Here is a 17,877-nt window from a genome sequence, read left to right on the forward strand (position 1 = left end):
CATAGAATATTATACACACATACACAATTTTAGAAGATTTCAGACGTCTCCATGTCAGAATGAGGCAATCACTTTGAACTATGCCCATCTTTTCGATATAAAGTTGGTATAGCAAAAAATTCCAATAATGTCTAGTTTGGCAACACCCAGTTTCTCTGACAATGCCCATTGCTATCCATGGGAGAGGATTGTCTCAGTTATAAAATGATGTTAGCAGACATTTATGGCTTGTGGGGGAAAAAAACGCAACCTCTCCATGTTTTGATATTATCTCTGACTATACTTGTTTTTAATCTGCTTTTTCTATATTTAGTATCCAGTCATTTTAAAGTTAAAAAAAAAAATCAAGATCTGCACTGTGACAAAAAACCCAGACTTTGTGAGTATGAATCCTGGAGGTTATTATTTAGCATTTAAAGGAAATAAATCATGGCGAGGGGCTACTCTGAAATTTGGGAAATTTGAAGGCCACTTTAAGTGTTGAGATGAGGGGGGAAGGTTGAATATACCGCCATTCTTTGGATATCTCAAAACTCAATTTAAACATTTCAATGAAAAAGGAGATGGGAGGGGACAAGGGTCAAATCTCAGGGGTTTTGTTTATTTTTTTGTTAGAGGTAAAAATTGAGACAAAATATTTCACTGAAAAGATCTTCCTCCCCAGCTTGCGCGGATATCAACCTTACAAAAGTAATTTTTGGAGCACATTACCAAATGCGCTTGTTCCAAAGCTGTTATGGAAACTCCTAGTTTTTAGTAAGTACACAATTATTTTTCTCTTTCTCTCCCAGAACTCAGATAGCTGAAGCGAGGATGGTCCCCCCTCGGATTTCGCCCAGCACCCAGCCAATCTGAGCCCGAATGCTAATTAGTTGCTCTCCCCCGATGAACACGCCTTTGTCGCTTGTAGGGCCGGACTACAAAGCCCAGAATGCCTCGCCCCTCCCTGATCAATGAGGGCTTATTTAAATGATCTCTGAGGTCTTGGACCCAGGCCAATCAGCTGTCAGGGCTCATGATAAATCGCAATGCATTATTGATAATAATAATTGCTGGGACATGCGCGTTCCGGCCGAAGGGGGGTAAATTTCCCAACTCCAGGAATTTGTGGCGGAGTGGGCAAATAACCGCGGCTCTCCAGGCGCCCCGATGCTCGCACCATGTCGAGGCGCAAGCAGGCGAAGCCCCAGCACATCAACTCGGAGGAGGATCAGGGCGAGCGGCAGCCGCAGCAGCCGGCCCCCGAGCCTGCAGATGCGGCCCCAGCGGCGCCGGCGGCGGGGGCGCCGGGTGAGTGGGGCTGGGGGGCGCGCGCCCCGGGCGGGCAGCTTCTGAGACGCTCGCCCGCCCCTCCGAGGCGCGGGCTTTGGCGAGGCCGCGGCTCCCTCCGCAGATTCGGGAACTGGGATCCGGGGGCTTAGTTCCAGGGGCGAACGGGCAGCCTGGCTCCCCACCCCCACCCCCGCCCGCGTTCATTTTACACTTTTTCTCGCTTCGCTCTCGTGGAAGTTTCGCCCGCAGGGCTCGCTCTTATTGTAGGATTGAGCCCGAGCCTCTGCCTGCCCCTCGTTCCTGAGAGGTCCCCTTCTCCTCGTCCTCTGCCCCTCGCTTAATTGGCTGCACTGCCCTCACTGGTAACCTCCCCCCCCACGTGTAACTTAGGCTCCCGTCCTCCTTCCCTGGCGCCGCTTTTAAAAGAAAAGACCCCGGGGGTCCCCACTCCATTCCCTCACCCGTTGGGGGCTTTTCTAGGAGGCTGGGGAAGGGGCGCACCCTCGGAAGACCCCCCCGGGGGAGGCCGATCTGTTGCACGCGCCCCTCCCGTGCCGTGAGGGGGAGGGGGCGCGACCTCCCCCCACCCCCCGGAGCTGGGGTGCGGGCCACCCGCGCTGCGCAGGGCACTGAGGGCCGGAAGAAGCGGAGGACTAGGGCACAGGACTGCCTTCTTTTCTGTTCCAACAATTTCTTTTTTTGGTTTCCCTCTTTTCTCCCGGGGCTACGCCGCCTGCCGATCTCCGCCCTAACCTTTCGGGGCCTGACCTCCAGCCATCTTTGATTTCCGACTTCCTAAAAATAACCGCGGGCGGCAGGAGGGGTGCGGGCCCGCGGGCGCGGGGGTCGCGCGCGCTCTGCAGTCCCGCTGGGGCGCACCCGCCTGGCGTTGCGCGTGGCTTTTCCGGCGCGCCCCGCTTTCCGAAAAGCGCGCCGCGGGGGCCGGAGAGGTCGCGCCAGGGCTGGGCGGTTGCGGCCGGGGCGAGCTCCCGGGGGGCTGACCCGGCCTACGCTTCCGCGCCGCGCCTCTCCGGGGTCGGGAGGAGTTCGGGACCCCCAGCCCAGTCGGGAGCGGCCGGGCGGACTCCTCTCTCCCTAATCACTTAACCTCGGGGGCTTAGGAGCGAGTCGCTTTCCCACTATCTCCCCTCAGCCCTGGCCCGCCAAATTGTCGCCTGATAAGTTTTTCGCGTACGCCTGGGGGGAGGGGGCGTCTTTAAGCTCTTCTCGGGCCTTGTTGGTGGCTTCGCCCCCCTCGCCGCCTGCTTTCTAATTTCCCAGCGGGTGATGGGGGTGCGCGCCGCAACCCCAGTCTCTCCAATCCACTACAACGAGGGGAAGAGCCGTCGCCACTTTTTGGCTACTGTACCCTTTATTTCGGGGAGAGAAAGGAATACACTTTCTGAATCTATAAGATAATGTAAATCCCTATTCCCCCCTTCCCCAGCCCTAATAATCTTTTTCCAGGGCAAGTTAAAGAGATCGGCTTGACCAAAGGGGCGGCTCTGCGGTTTTTGGGGCATCCGATGGTCAGGGCAGCGCGCACCGGAGGTCGGAGGAGGGCGGCCTCTCTTTGTGCCTTGGGAGGGGGGTGGGTGGGAAGGACGGAGAGGCTTCGTTGCCTGGCCCACCTGGAACAAAAGGGTTAACCCTCCGCCCGCCCGCTTCCTCCCGGGAAGGAGGGGCGAGCTCCTGGCTCTGACCCCTCCCCTGGTCCTGCTCTGACCTCCCCTTCCCCCTACCCGCTTCGTTTTGGGTGGGCGCACTCTTAGCGGGGCTTTTGGTGGGATTTGGCACCTTAGCGGGGGCTGGTTACGGGGGGCGAGGGGACCTTCTTAAATGAACACTAGCTGGAGTCGGCCACCAGTTCACCCGAGCTGGTTAGGATCGCGAGCCTGGCCGTGCGCTCCCTCCACAATTGGGGAGGGGGAGTTGCTATTGATCGCTGGGGTTGCGGTGGCCGCTGAACTGCGCGCGGGCGTCCCCTGGAGGCCCAGCCGGGAACCTCGCGCTCTGCTGAGAGGCGGGTCCCCTCGCAGGTACCGGCTCCCACCTGATGGGAGGGACGCGCGGGGGCCGGGGGTTGAAGAGCTCTGGGCTGGGCGCTCCTCGGGACACCAGTCAGTTCTTTGCTCTCTCTTTGGCGGTGCCGAAGTTTCTTTGCCAAATCTAGCACTCTTGGAAAGAATTCTTCCAATCCTAGTATGTGTTTGCAGAGCCCTCAGTTACCGCCGTGAAACATAAGGTAGTATAGCAGTACATTCCCAAGCAGTCCATTTTGATGGATACATTTGTGTTTGAGCCCCTGTGTGTGTGTGTCTGTGTATGCGTATAATTAAAGACATCCAGTTTAGAGGACAGCCGATTTGAGACCACTTAAAAAAGAAATGCACTTTTTGAGGGAGGAAAATGAAGTTTGGCGATCAGTTAGATCCAGAAAATCTGCAGGTGGTCAGGGGACTCAGGCCATGTACAGGAAAATTAGTATTTTTTTTCAAGAGATGTTCAAATGCCCTTTGTGCTAAACTGGATTACAACCATCAACGATTAAGATTCCCCAATTTCAAATAACCGCCTAGCCCGTTTCTAAACTGAAATGACCTACATCGGCGGTAAGGAGCCAGAATGGGACACTTGGGAGTTTCTGTTTTAATTGAGGGAAAGGGAAATCTTGGTGACAGTAGCCTCAGTGAATGTTGCAAGCCAAGTTTCTGTGTTTGCATCTGGTATTCTGAAAGAGAAGGCCTACAGCTTGCCCACACCTCTTTTGTTCCGTTAAAAAGAAGTTGCACAAGTTGGTGCTAGCTGATCCTTCAAGCCCCGCTTCAACCTTCCTTCTGTTAGGGAGCCATCTTGGGAGGGAGGAATAGAATTAATGCTTCCTCTTTTTAAATGAAATGAAGTTTTTTTTTTTTGTAAGGTGTAAGAGTGAGGTGTGCATTCTGATCTGGTTGTAAGACTTTCAGCTGTGTAAGCTTTGATTTCTGAGCTTCTGGGTTCTTTCTCTGTACCAGGAAGATGAAACACCGTATTTAGATAGTTTCAACTATAGAAGGCCCACTGTGTGCTGGAAATGTGATCAGCAATTAATTTTATTCAAAATAACAGTTAAAAATTGTGTCAGGGCAGGTGAACTGCCAAATTGGGATCATTCTGCAGTTTTATCTGTAGCCCACACCAGGCTGGAGACCTAACGTATACATTACCTTTGATTTTCGTTTTTGCTCGGTTTAAACTTCAGCTTCTCGTTGCAATGGCTTGCCCAGAGTTTCCTTGTCCTCTTTGATTTGAGCCTTGCTCTAAATCCAAGAAGTTGTGTTTATCGTGAATTTAGAGGAGTTGGTTATGGGAAGGGGGTTTCTATCAGTATTCTTTCAGATGGAGGAGCTGGGCGGAGGTAGGCTTTAGAATAAGTGGTCCCGGGGAGTAGTTTGGAAATTGGAGTTTGCATTTGGTGCTCCAGGCTTTACTGCCTTGGAAAAAATGATGGAAAGAGTTTTAAGATATCCCTTTTTCATCATCCTTCACCTGTGTGCCTTTGATTGTTTATAAAAGCATCTAAACCATCTTTAGAAGCCTCTAAATCCAGATAAGAACTGCATCTCCAATCATTGCCATCCATTTCCCCCCCAAAATTTCAAGTCCATGTCAGGTATTGTTCTAAGGGGTTCTGGGGAAGGAGATAGCAAGTTAACAACTTGCTTTTAAAAAATGAGCTCCAGTTGAGGCAAAGTGGGACCTATCTCTAGCATAAACAGCAGAGCTTGCACACGTTACCACAAAAAACTTTGATTCTTTTACTTCTTCCTTTTCAGCAAACTTGAATTTTGATCCAAGACGGTTTGGAACAGTTTTTTTTTGGTACCTTTATTAAATGGAAACTTAATTACAGCTCTAATTTGCCACCTACAAATTGAGTTAAAGGCGTTTCTCAGATTGCTGAATGCAGATGTAAAATTAAACTGGTTTAATTTTAAGCACTTTTTCTGAACTGGTTCAGTACTTAAGGAGATCTCAATTTCCTTTTGTTTTTTGGTAAGCAGTTATCCTGCTGGTGGGGGTGTGGGGTAAGAGATATTAAGTACTTTAGATAATCTATTCATTGTAGTTCTTTTAATATAGGAATGGGAGGAAAAAAAGATAAGCTTCAGGCATAATGCTTGTCTCAAGATATACAGTTGGTTTCTTAAGCATTTACATAGGCTTCAGAATTTGATTGGCCTCCGGCAGATGAGCTTTTCTTGCTATACAATAGTAAGAGTATTTTCTATCCATTTGGCAGTGATTGAATCTGAGCCCCCTGCTGGGTTTACTGCATTCTTCCAACTTATTGGATAACTCGATGCTGAGAGATAACATTCCTAAAATTCGGGAGTGGGGGGTGGGGTGGAAGGATGGGAGATCTAGTTGCTGTAATCCCTCTGAACTTTGCTTTTTCCTTTCGGGAAGGGTTAACTTAAGCATACCCAGCGATTGTTCATAACAGAGTCCTCTTACTCTTGGGCAAATATGCTTTCAGTATTTGCCAGTGGTGGTCTGGATGTCGAAGTGCTTTACAGCACCAGCAAACAGAGCTCCTGCTGTTTGAAGGCTGGGGTGGGATGTTGCCAGCATTGCTTGGAGGCTGCAGAAGAGGCGAGCCTGTGTATACAGTGCCTGCAAGCTGGTATTCAGGTTGTAAATCACTCTTGAGAACTGCTGGGTCCTTCTGGGGCAGGGAGCTTAACCTTTTTTGTGCCACAGTTCCCCTCCCCCAACAGAAATATTGAAACGCGTACAGTGAGATACATAGAAATACCAAGGAAATAAATCGCGTTGAGATACACTGAGCAAAAATGATTGGAAGCATTCGTGATACAGTAATACGTGCTTCTTTATGAACACAGTAAAGAAGATCTAGCAGTCAGTCAGGTAACCAGAATTTCCAGTAACACAACCGCATTAACATCGGAGGAAAATACCTGCTTTCTGCAAATAACTGCCGAGGTGTGTTCTCAGTGTTCACAGTTGAAAGAATATTGTCTGCATGGGGGTGAAAACTTTTTCTGGGGGGTAGAGGGAGACAAAAACGTGTATCTGGGACTCCCCTGGTGTTCCAGTGGTTAAGACTTCCTAAGATCCTGTGTGCTGTGCATCCTGGCCAAAAAAAAAAAAAAAAAATTATGGGTGTTGACAGTGGTTTGTGGTCTTCCAAAGGATCATAGTGCATAAACAGATATACAGTATGTTTGTGGTATTAAAGTTTTGGACTGGGTTGGGGGGAGAGTAGTGTGAAAAATGCTTTAAAAGCTTTCCTAGAGGGGTAAACTGAAAAAAAGAAAGTGTTCTTAGCAGAAACAGTAATAAATGAGGCCACTAACTTTAGTGCCTTTTTAAATGAATTAAAGACTAGAGTCCCTGCTCTTGTGTTTTCTAGTGAACAGTGTGGCACCTTGAGTCATTTATTCCTGAGCCTCAGTTTCCACGCTTGCACGCTGGAAGCAAAGATGCTTGTCTATGTGGCTGCAAAGATAAATGAGTTAAGGTGTGGGAGTCTGCAGTGGGTGCTCTGTGGTAATGTATGGGGGATGGCCATAGTTGTGCTTTGGCGCTTAACAAGCAGAAGGGGCATTTGTACATGGGCTTTGCTAAGAGATTTCCAAAGTAGCGTGGCTGAGATGAGGCGTGTAACATGCTAATTAAAAAAAAAAAGACAAAAGTGTATACATTTTGAAGTTTCTCTTCCACCCCAGGCCTGTGCTCCAGAAGCCAAGGACCAGCCTCAGCATCTCTTTATTTCAGAATTTTCCCACGGACATATTTATGTCTATTCCCAAACATGGCGGGGGGCGGGGGGGAAGCACACTATCTGTACAGCCTGTTCTCTGCATTTTTTTCTCCTTTTGAAATCACTCTTGGGTGGTTGTCCTATAGAGCAAGCTCGCATAGTAAAGCTACAAAGTAGTCATCTTTTTTCTGTACCCTGATTTATTTCATCAGAATCTTGCTGGTGAACCACAGTGTGTCCGTTTTTGTTTGGGCTGTTTATTGCTATGAGACCTGAACCCGGGTATCACAGAAAGTAAATTCCTACCAAGGGAGTTGCTGGGTCGAAGAATTGCACTATAATGATGGTGGTGGTGGATTGTACTCTGAACAAGTGGTATCTATTTATGCATTTACCTGGCTGTTACATTTCCCTCCCAAGAGACGCTTTCTAAGTTTCCCTTGGAAAGTTCTTGACACATAATTGCCAGAGTTGCACTTCCGGAAAGATGGTGCCACTCAACACACCTCCACAAGCACCCGATTACAAATCGTAATGATTCTGAGAAGTGATGAATACTTTTAACCTGATTCTTGGGAATTTGGTTGCTTTGGAGCAGTTGTGGAGTTGAAAGGAAGGTGGTACCTACCTACTATTCCCCATGGAAACAGCTGGGGTGTTTTGTGTCTTAACCCTCCCTGTCCTGCCCCCGACTCCAACCTGCCCCTTCAAGCTTTCCTGTCCTCCCCAGGGGTTTCTGCAAGAGGCAAGATAGTTGCCATCTCTGTAAAAGAAACATAGTAGGAGAGGAAGGAAGTGCACGAATGAAGTTCAGAGGGAGGATCTGTGTCCCATGCCTGGCTTTTCAGCTTCACCACCTTGGGGAAGTTAACTGTGACTACATTTGTTATTGTGTTGTCTTGGGTAAAAGTAAGTCACATCTCGGAGTCTGTTTTTTTCATCTATAAATGGGGCTGGTGTTTAATAGGATTGGATGGATGTAGCATGGACCACAGGGCACCTAGAGGATCTAGTCTGGACCACAGGGAACTACCAGGCTGCTCATCTTTGCATAATCAGACCCCACCCCTGCCTTGAACTCAGTAGGAAGTGAGAAGGGTTGTTAAACTGAGTGAGGCTCTCAGCAGCCCTAGTTGCCCAGGTAACCAAGCCACGGAAATAGACAAGGTGAAGAAACTGATGTTCACTGAACCACCTACAGTGTCTGCCCGTTCCCCAGATCCTAGGATGGTGCCAGGCTCGTAGTCAGCACTCACAAACACTTATTAATCGCATTACTTAACCCAGGCATCTACCTTATGTAGCTGTCATGATTGTACACATTTAATGGAAATCCTGAAGGGTAAACCTACCATGTCAAACCTGTGAATGATTACTGTAATTTGTTTTCTTTGCCTTTTTTCACCCCAGCTCACACCCCTTGCTCAACTTCTGATTATTGCCTAGTCTGAAGTTAGAAAGATTAAGTCAGTTTATTAAGGCTATGCTGTGGAAATTTAAAAGAATCAGTGTTTGAAAGTCTGTTGGAAACTATAGATCTTTCTTAAGAGAAATACACTGTTTCAAAATCAGTCCCTCCCCCAAATTGTTGACTGACTCCTCAGTCAAAACCCATGGTGTTGGGAAATGTAATCACCCAAGAAGAGGCAAAATAAGTTCATTTATTTTTAAAAAGTGATTATTTTATAAAAAAATAAATGCTTCCTGACATCCTGGCCATTTCCCCATTCACTTGTACATGTCAAATAGGTGTTTTTTGTTTTAAACAAAAATGGTCACTTGTTGCCTACTGTCTATCCTACCTCCACCTAACTTCTGTCTCTGAATTCAGGACATGTGGGAAATTCTACATTGTTTTCATACTGTGGGTATACCAAAATTTATCCTTCCCCCTTTTTTTGTGGCTGTAAACATTTCTGTGAAAAATACTCTTTTTCCTAGGTGGATCTTTGTATCCATATGCAAAGGTCTGTGATTTAGCTCAGGGAGTACCTGGGATTGCTGGGTTTGAAGTGTGCCTGTGTGACTTCTCGCATCAAGGTGTACGTACAACAGAACAGCCAGGAAATGAAAACAGTCAAGTCACTTAGAGTCTCCACTCACCAGGGCCCAGGCATCTGGCTAAAATATGGCTGCCCAGTAGGTGTTTTGACATGCAGACTGGCAGTCACTGAAGGAAATGAGATCCAATTGACAAAAGAAACCCAGGGACCAATCATTTTTAGGAATAGAACTGCCCAGACTGTGAAGGTTGTTTGATTTAATGTAACATAGTAGACTAAGCTGCAAATGGAGGGCGAGGAGTAAACTCCATCATTCCATCCTTTCCTGCTTTTCTGGGACTTCTTTGTTTAATGGCTTGTTATGTCATGCTAGGGCATTTCTACAGGTTTTCCATAATCAGGATGGCCAGTAAAGTCTTTCTTGGACGTGCAATCTTTCCCTTTTTTTTTCCAGTTTTTTTTTTTTTTTTTTTTCCTCACACATATAAAACATTCCTTGGGGTATTGGCTTTGTCTTATTTAGGTCTCCACATTTTAGGTGAATTTAGTACCACGGTCATAGTTCTTGGCACCTTTAAACTTCCAGCATCTCTGGTGGGAAGGTACATGTCTGAAGGAGTAATTTATTGCAGTTTCACTTTTGATGGACCCAGGGTGGAGATGAACAGCAGGTTTCCAGTGTCATTTTAATGGATGACATGAAATCCATTTGCTTTTGTAAGCCAGCTCTAAGGTGGGGCAGAGAGTTCAGTGGGGTTGTTTTAATAAATTATATCGAGTTTCCCAGTACTGCCTTATAATAAGTTGGTACAGATGGCCAGTGCAGGAGATGCAAGATACCTGGCTTCAATCCCTGGGTTGGGAAGATCCCTGGAGAAGGAAATGGCAACCCACTCCCGTATTCATGCCTGGAAAATTCCATAGACAGAGGAGCCTGGCAGGCAACAGCCATGGGGTCGCAAAGAGTCGAATGTGACTTAGTGAATGAGAACACACTAGATTGCCCAAGACAAGTCTATTTGCACTGTTCTGGAGGCTGGACCCCTGAGACTGAGGAGCAGCAGGGTAATTTTCTCTTGGAGGCTCCACGCAGCCTGCTTGCTGCCTTCTGTTGGGTCCAGCATCCTTGGCTTAGAGCTTTGTATCTCCTGTCTTGGCCTAACGTGGCCTAATGTGTCTCATGTCTTTTAAAAAACAAATTCTATTTAGTTTTGGCTGCCCTGGGTCTCTGTTGCTGCATGCTGGCTTTCTCTAGTTGCGGTGCAAGGGCTTCTCATTGTGTGGTGGTTTCTCGTTGCAGAACATGGGCTCTAGGCCCATGGGGTCAGTAGTTGTGGCGTGTGGGCTTTAATTGATTCAAGGCATGAAGAATTTTCCTGGACCAGGGGCCGAACCTGCATCCCCTGCCTTGGCAGGTGGATTGTTAATCACTGGACCACCAGGGAAGTTTTCCTGTCTCTTTTCTCCTTAAGGACACCAGGCATTGGGTCCACTCTAATTACAGTTGTACAGAGCCTACCCCCCCCCCCAACATGCACAGGGGACCCGGTTAGGATTGGATATTTGGGGGGATTATGATTTCACCCACTACATGAATGGTTGGCTCACTGAGATCCTCATTCCCTTTCCATGGTCTTCTTATTAGGACACAGATCATGAAGACCTCTGAATTGTGAGTTGTGGTCCTGCCCCCCAGAGATCGCCCCGCGTCCTTCCTAGGGTGGAGTTCTCATCTCCTTCTTCCCTGTCCTCGTAGGTGCTTCAATGAACTACCTTAGCGGCGGTGTCGGAGGCAGCGATGAGCTGAATGGGGACGGAGCAGGGATAAAGCGGCCCCGGAGGGAGGAGACCCACGTCTGTGAGAAATGCTGTGCCGAGTTCTTCAGCTTCTCGGAGTTCTTGGACCACAAGAAAAATTGCACTAAAACGCCCCCCGTGCTCATCTTGAAGGACAGTGAGGGGCCGATGTCGTCCGAAGACTTGTCGGGGACTGTGCTCAGCCCGCAGCCGCCGAGCCCAGGCCGGAGGGAGGGCCACTGGGACGATGGCGGCGGCGGCGGGGGCCCCGGGGAGGCGAGGGAGAAGCCCGGGGCGGAGTCCGTCCTGTTCCTGAAGACGGAGGCCGCCCTGCCGCCCGCGCCGCAGGACATAAGCTACTTACCCAAAGGCAAGGTGGCCAACACCAACGTCACGCTGCAGGCGCTGCGCGGCACCAAGGTGGCGGTGAACCAGCGCAGTGCCGACGCGCCTCCCGCGCCCCTGCCCGGCGCCGGCAGCCTGCCCTGGGTGCTCGAGCAGATCCTGTGCCTCCAGCAGCAGCAGCTGCAGCAGATCCAGCTCACGGAGCAGATCCGGGTGCAGGTGAACATGTGGGCCTCGCACGCCCTGCACGCCGGCCACGCGGCCGACTCGCTGAAGACGCCTGGGGGCCACATGGCGCAGCAGGTGTCGGCGGCCGTGGCCCTGCTCAGCCAGAAGGCGGGGAGCGCTGGGCTGCCCCTGGACGCCCTGAAGCCCGCCAAGCTACCTCAGGCCAACGTCCCTTCCGCCGGCGGCTCCGCCTCCCCGGGGCTGCCGCCCTTCGCCCTGAAGCCGGACGCCGCCCGGGTGCTCCCCGGCGTCCTGTCGCGCCTCCCCGGGGCGCTGCTCCCCCAGGCCCCGGGCTCTGTGCTCTTCCAGAGCCCCTTCTCCGCGGTGGCCTTAGACCCGTCCAAGAAAGGCAAAGGGAAGCCACCGAGTGTCTCCCCGGTGGAGGTCAAACTCAAGGACGAGGCTCTCTGCCGGCACAAGTGTAAGTACTGTAGCAAGGTTTTTGGGACTGATAGCTCCTTGCAGATCCACCTCCGCTCCCATACCGGAGAGAGACCCTTCGTGTGCTCCGTGTGCGGCCACCGCTTCACCACCAAGGGCAACCTCAAGGTGCACTTCCACCGGCATCCCCAGGTGAAGGCTAACCCCCAGCTGTTTGCCGACTTCCACGAAAAGACGGCTGTGGGCAGCGGCCTTCCCTTCGCGCTGGCCGGCCCCGTCCCCCTCGAGGAAGCCGGGTTCTCCCTAGACAGCAAGCCCGCACTGGCGGCGGGGACCCCCAGTGTCTTAGGGCTAGCTCAGAATCTCCCCTCGGGGCCTCACCCCAAAGACATCTCGGGGGGCCCTTTGCCCAGCGACCTGCAGCCCGGGCAGTCTCCGGAAAGCGAGGACGGCTCCATCCTGTCCGGGGTGGGGCCGACCCATCCCTCTCCCAGGGTCGGAGGCTTCGCAGGGGGTGGGCCGCCGGAGCCGGGGTCGGAGACCCTGAAGCTGCAGCGGCTGGTGGAGAACATAGACAAGGCCACGGCCGACCCCAACGAGTGTCTCATCTGCCACCGCGTCCTCAGCTGCCAGAGCTCGCTCAAGATGCACTACCGCACGCACACCGGGGAGAGGCCCTTCCCGTGCAAGGTCTGCGGCCGCGCCTTCTCCACCAAAGGCAACCTGAAGACGCACCTGGGGGTGCACCGCACCAGCGCGTCGGTGAAGACGCAGCACTCCTGCCCGATCTGTCAGAAGAAGTTCACCAACGCGGTCCTGCTGCAGCAGCACATCCGCATGCACATGGGCGGCCAGATCCCCAACACGCCTCTGCCCGAGAGCCCCTGCGAGTTCGGGGGCCCCGAGCCCTCGGCGGCCAGGGAGAACGGCAGCCCCCGCGCGCCCGCTCACGACGGGGTCGTGGAAGCCATCGACGTAGACGAAGCCTGCCCCCAGGAGGCCCCCAGCAGCTCCTCGAGGGTCCCCGGGCCCCTCGCTGGCGTCCACGCGGCGACCCCTACTCCCGGGCTGGCCACGGCGACTTCGCTGGATGCCCCGGTGAAGGCGGGGCTCGCCGCGCTCGTCCTGCAGCGGCAGGGCAGCCGAGAAAACGGGTCCGCGGAGAGCGACAGCCTGACCAACGATGACGCCTCCTCGGTGATGGGCGATCCCGAGTGCGCCAGCCGAAGCCCAGACGTCCTGGAGAGCACGTGCTTCCAGGCGGTCTCGCCGGCTCATAGCCAGGCGGAGAGCATCAAGTCCAAGTCTCCGGACGCCGACGGCAAAGGGGACGGCTCCGAGAGCAGCCGCAGTGAGATGGAAGGTGATGGAGCTTTGGGTTTCACTTAGGTCCATTCCGGGCTCGAGGTCATCCGGAAGGAGCCAGGGTGGCCTTGACCGGTGGAGAGTGGACTCGCTCCTCTGTGGGGCAATTAGTGACTACCTCTGCAGGGTCCTGACGTGCTTTTACTTAGGACAGTTCTTTCAGATTGGGCGTGGACAGTTTACTTTGCTTGGTTTTGATTTTTGTGTTGGAGGCCCATGGTGGCCACATGGGGATTCTTTCGAGTTAATGCTATCCTAGAAGAGTATTTCAGGAAGTGGACGCCAGTGAGATAATTCATAGTTCCTTGATCCAGAGATCCCACTCCCTAATGTAAGAGTCACAGATGGGTAATTCTTGAGGGAGACTATTTTAAATTGTGGGGTGCCTGTTGATGGCATTAATGGTCGAATGGAAGGGACACCATTGTAGAATAGGAAAGATGGTGTCAGAGCAAACTTCAAGGTAACTTGATGCGGGGATTGAACTTGGAATTGCGTTGTTTGTGATGCCAATACCTTTTCAAAGCCAAAATATTGGGTTTGCCAAAGAGTCTGTTCAGGCTTTTCCATCTCCTGTTTTGGGGAAACCCGAACGAATTTTTTGGCTCACCGAATAGGAAAATTCTTCTAAGTTTTGGAGTCGTCATTCTCTGTGTAGCTGAGAAGAAAGCTGCTTCCAAGGTGTAAATTTCCTGAAAGGGGTTTCCAGACTCTCAAATGGCAGGGCAGTGGTGGTCAAAACTCCTTTCTTGGTTTGAAGAATGAATGATGACGTGATGATAAAAGTTTTTTTTTTTTTTTTCCTGTGCGCAGGTCGGAGCAGCGTTCCATCGACATTTATCCGAACCCAGCCAACCTATGTTAAAGTTGAAGTTCCTGGTGGGTTTGTGGGTCCCGCGACCATGTCCCCAGGTATGGTGCCTCTGTTAGCAGCCCAGCCCCGACGACAGGCCAAGCAGCACGGCTGCACGAGGTGCGGGAAGAACTTCTCTTCGGCCAGCGCGCTTCAGATCCACGAGCGGACTCACACTGGGGAGAAGCCCTTTGTGTGCAACATATGCGGGCGTGCTTTTACCACCAAAGGCAACTTGAAGGTGAGCTTCCTTAAGGCTTCAGCTGGGGGCGGGGGCTGGGGCTCAGTGTTAAGCAGCGACATTCATCCCTAATAAATCCTTCCATCAGGGCCAAGTGGGATATTACATCATGTAGTCTCAAAACTGGCTCTTGAAATAGTATTTTTTAAAAAGGAATAGTGGATAGGACTGTGTGCTTCCACTGCTGGGCCCCAGGTTCAAGCCCAGGTTGGGGAACTAATATCCTGCCAGCTCTGCAGTGCAGTGAAAAAAAGGAAAAGAAACAGGCTTTGTCACGTTACAGCATCTCTGAAGTTGGGATGTTAGTTGCCTTCATAAAATCCTGCAGATCTGGAAACATAGACGGTGATTGTCATGTTTGTAATATAAAATTGATAAATCCTTTATGGGTTTGTCTTGTGCTTTTAGACTTGATGACTACCTACCATGGTCTTCAACTTTTTATTTAAAAAGAAGGGATTTGAAAACTCAGAAGCCAAACTGGGAAAATAATTGCAGAAAGGAGGCCGGGTTGAAGAAGCAGGAGGCAGTAGAGTATCTTTGCTCTTCAGAAGAGTCCCTGTCTTGTTTGCCACGGTAGATGAAATAACATTCATTCCTGGTGGCTTGTGTAATCTTCCCAGTTAGGCTTATTTTTTCCTCAGCAATGATTGCTCCTGTTGACACTATGTATCTAGGATGTCAGCTCCATCAGGGCAGGGTCTGTTTTGTTCAAAAGTTGATTTTTATAACTCAGATTTTTTATTTGGGTCAGTTCCCACAAAGGGGGAAGTTGCACAGAGATGGTCACACACGTTGCTAATTTTTCCCAGTGGTAGAATTTTAATTTTGCTCAGCTGTAGAATAAATGGGCTTCTCAGGTGGCACTAGTGGTAAAGAACCCACCTGCCACTGCAGGAAACATACAAGTGATGTGGGTTTGATCCCAGGGTCAGGCAGATCCCCTGCAGGAGGGCATGGCAACCCACTCCAGTATTCTTGCTTGGAGAAGCCCATGGACAGAGGAGCCTGGAGGGCTACAATCCATGGGGTTGGTTTCAAAGAACTGGACACGGCTGAATCAACTTAGCATTTGTGCATAGAATTGATAATAACCAGGGTATTGACACTGATGTAAGCTACTGGTGTCACATTTTCCCATTTCCCCTGTGCTCAGTGTCTGTATGCCTTAGGTTCCGTACCATTTGTTGCCTCTGCAGCTTTGTGTGTTAACACACTGTAACCCTGGCGCTCAAAACAACACTGTACTACCCAGGAGGTGTTGGCAGACGGGCAGGTGGATAGTGGAATGGGGGAGATTGGAGTGTGTCCCCTACTTCGTTTCCCTCTCGGCAGGAATGTGGGTCCATTGTTGCCAGATGGTGTGATTGTTTTCTTTTTCCTCAACAGAACAGAGAATCTGGATTTTTCACTATGAAATCCAATTTTTCTCTTGGCTGCTCTCTGCAGCTTGTGAGATCCTAGTTCCCTGATACAGGGTTTTAACCTTTGCCCCTTGCAGTGGGAGCATGGAGCCATAACTATTGGACCACCAAGGAATTCTCCAAAATCTACTTTTAAAATAGAAGTTTAGATGGACCAAACCTGAGGGCAGACTTGATTGACTTTGATTGCCTACACGCAAAAACCTGTTTTGGTGGAAACCTTTCTGTCGCTCTCCCCACAGGTCCATTACATGACACATGGGGCCAGCAACAGCTCAGCACGCCGTGGCAGGAAGCTGGCCATCGAGAACACCATGGCTCTGTTAGGAACGGACGGGAAGAGGGTTCCCGAGATGTTTCCCAAGGAAATCATGGCCCCTTCGGTGAGCGTGGACCCCGTCGTGTGGAACCAGTACGCCACCATGCTCAATGGTGGTCTGGCCATGAAGACCAACGAGATCTCTGTAATTCAGAGTGGTGGCATCCCCACGCTTCCCGTGTCCCTGGGGGCCAGCTCCGTGGTGAATAACACGGCCACCTCCAAGATCGACGGCTCCCAGTCTGCCGCCGGTGCCGAGGTGGAGAAGCCAGGGATGGCCGACAATGTCCCCAAACACCAGTTCCCGCACCTCCTGGAAGAAAACAAGATCGCAGTCAGCTAAGCCGCCGGAGGACGCACCTCTGAGGAGCAGTGCAGGCAGTGACCTCTCTAGAGAACTGTATCGTTTTTTGTTCTCTTTTTTTTTTTAAGGCCCCCATCTCCTCCAGTTTTTTTCCTGATGTGCAAATAATGTTTACAGTTGTGACCACAACCTCAGGCACGTCTTACAATCACAATGTTGCTTTGCTGCTTTGCAAAAAAAGAAAAAAAGGAAAAAAAAATTCTTACTAAAACAAATACTAGTATTTTTTTAAATTTTGGAAGAAAGCGGGTCTTGCAAAGTAGTTTTGTTACTTGCAACAAACTATATACATAAAAACCTTTGTACACCCTCGAGTAACTGTTTCCAAAGACGGTCGCCTCTTTCAAGTTGGAAGGTAGTTCAATGGAGAAGACACCTATTTCACCTGCTCAGGGGGTGGGGGCGGCTGTATACTTACTTCTGTGGGGACTGTATGCGGGTAAATGGACATGGTCTGTCATCTGTTTCGGGACCTGTTTTTGTATCTCCCAACCCTACACCCATTTTTCTTTTGTTTTTTTGAATGTACTTTTTTTTTTTTTTAAACCAAGGTTGAAGAATTCCAAAGTGTTTTTCAACCTTGGAACCTTAAGTAGGATGCCCTCAAGTGGACTGATTTTAGTCCTTAGAGAGTCAGTGTGTGTGTTGCTGCTTATTTAAATACAGTTCAGTTGGAGCCTCAAGAGTGCCAAGGTCCTCTCTACCCTTCCAGATGCCGCTTTCTTCCTAAAACCAGGGGAGAGGTGCCCACCTGAGCAGGGAGTCTCAGGTGATATAATTTAGTTCACCAGTGCCTGCTCTGTTGAAGAGCTCGGTGTCCATTCTTGAAGAAACAAACTCGTGGAAGGGCATGTTTTCTTATTATATACTAAAAAGTTCTTATACTAATTTGTACCAACATTTCCTTGGTTGTGACTTATGCCAAGTAATTATGAAGATTTTTTTTTTTTCTTCTGAGTATTGCATGAAGGCTACCAAGTTGGAACAGGCGAGTCCTGGATGTGAAAGCTTTAATTTATCTACCTCATTCATGTGTTATTTTTGTAGCTATAGTCTCTATTTTCCTATTGGATGACCGCTGAAGTGTTCCTAGACCCTATTGTAAACCTAAGAGTTGATGTATTGGTGGGAGCAGCTGGAAGTTCAAGATGTTGTTGTGATTCTTTATTTTCTTCTTAATCCCCCCTTTTGTATATGTGATATTAAGCAGATGATGAAGCGTTCCTCTTGAAGATTTAACAAGCAAGGAGAAAGACCTGCATTTCTGGGTGGAGAAGTCTTTGCCCCTCTGTTTGGAAGAGTGGATTGTGGCTGTTCTCAAGTCTGACTCTTGGTAATTGCACCTGACTTTAGGATTCCACCCCCCTCAAAATTTTTTTGTTTTGTTTTGCCAAGTTGTGCCTTTCCTTCTGGAATTGTAAGTGAACACAATGATAGTACCTGTTTACACTGTGAAGCGGATATTGTTACAGACGGTAGACCAGAGGCTCTCTCACTTGTTAAGCTCAATAATGCCTT

At 49.9% G+C, this 17,877-nt stretch overlaps 1 protein-coding gene across 2 annotated transcripts; it reads left to right on the forward strand.

The window, feature by feature from the left end:
• The first annotated feature begins 1,160 nt into the window (after positions 1–1,160).
• On the forward strand, positions 1,161–16,338 carry SALL4 (spalt like transcription factor 4). Of its 2 annotated transcripts, none has more exons than XM_055425982.2 (4): positions 1,161–1,290; positions 10,799–13,156; positions 13,972–14,252; positions 15,919–16,338. In XM_055425982.2, the coding sequence occupies exons 1-4, from the start codon at positions 1,161–1,163 to the stop codon at positions 16,336–16,338; spliced, it is 3,189 nt and encodes a 1,062-aa protein (XP_055281957.2). The 2 variants fall into 2 exon arrangements, with proteins under 2 accessions (XP_055281957.2, XP_088700457.1); XM_088844331.1 differs by having other exon boundaries at positions 10,799–11,833.
• The last annotated feature ends 1,539 nt before the right edge of the window (positions 16,339–17,877 follow it).

Source organism: Moschus berezovskii, chromosome 15, assembly GCF_049115385.1.
Source record: "Moschus berezovskii isolate FMDL1 chromosome 15, NW_MosBer_1.0, whole genome shotgun sequence".
In the NCBI taxonomy this organism is placed as follows: Eukaryota; Metazoa; Chordata; class Mammalia; order Artiodactyla; family Moschidae; genus Moschus; species Moschus berezovskii.

Excerpts from the sequence above, each read along its gene's own strand:
- SALL4 (XM_055425982.2), top strand. The coding sequence starts at position 1,161 with ATGTCGAGGCGCAAGCAGGCGAAGCCCCAGCACATCAACTCGGAGGAG. Across the intron at positions 13,157-13,971 it reads CAGCCGCAGTGAGATGGAAG|GTCGGAGCAGCGTTCCATCG; the intron begins GTGATGGAGCTT and ends TCCTGTGCGCAG. Across the intron at positions 14,253-15,918 it reads CCACCAAAGGCAACTTGAAG|GTCCATTACATGACACATGG; the intron begins GTGAGCTTCCTT and ends CTCTCCCCACAG.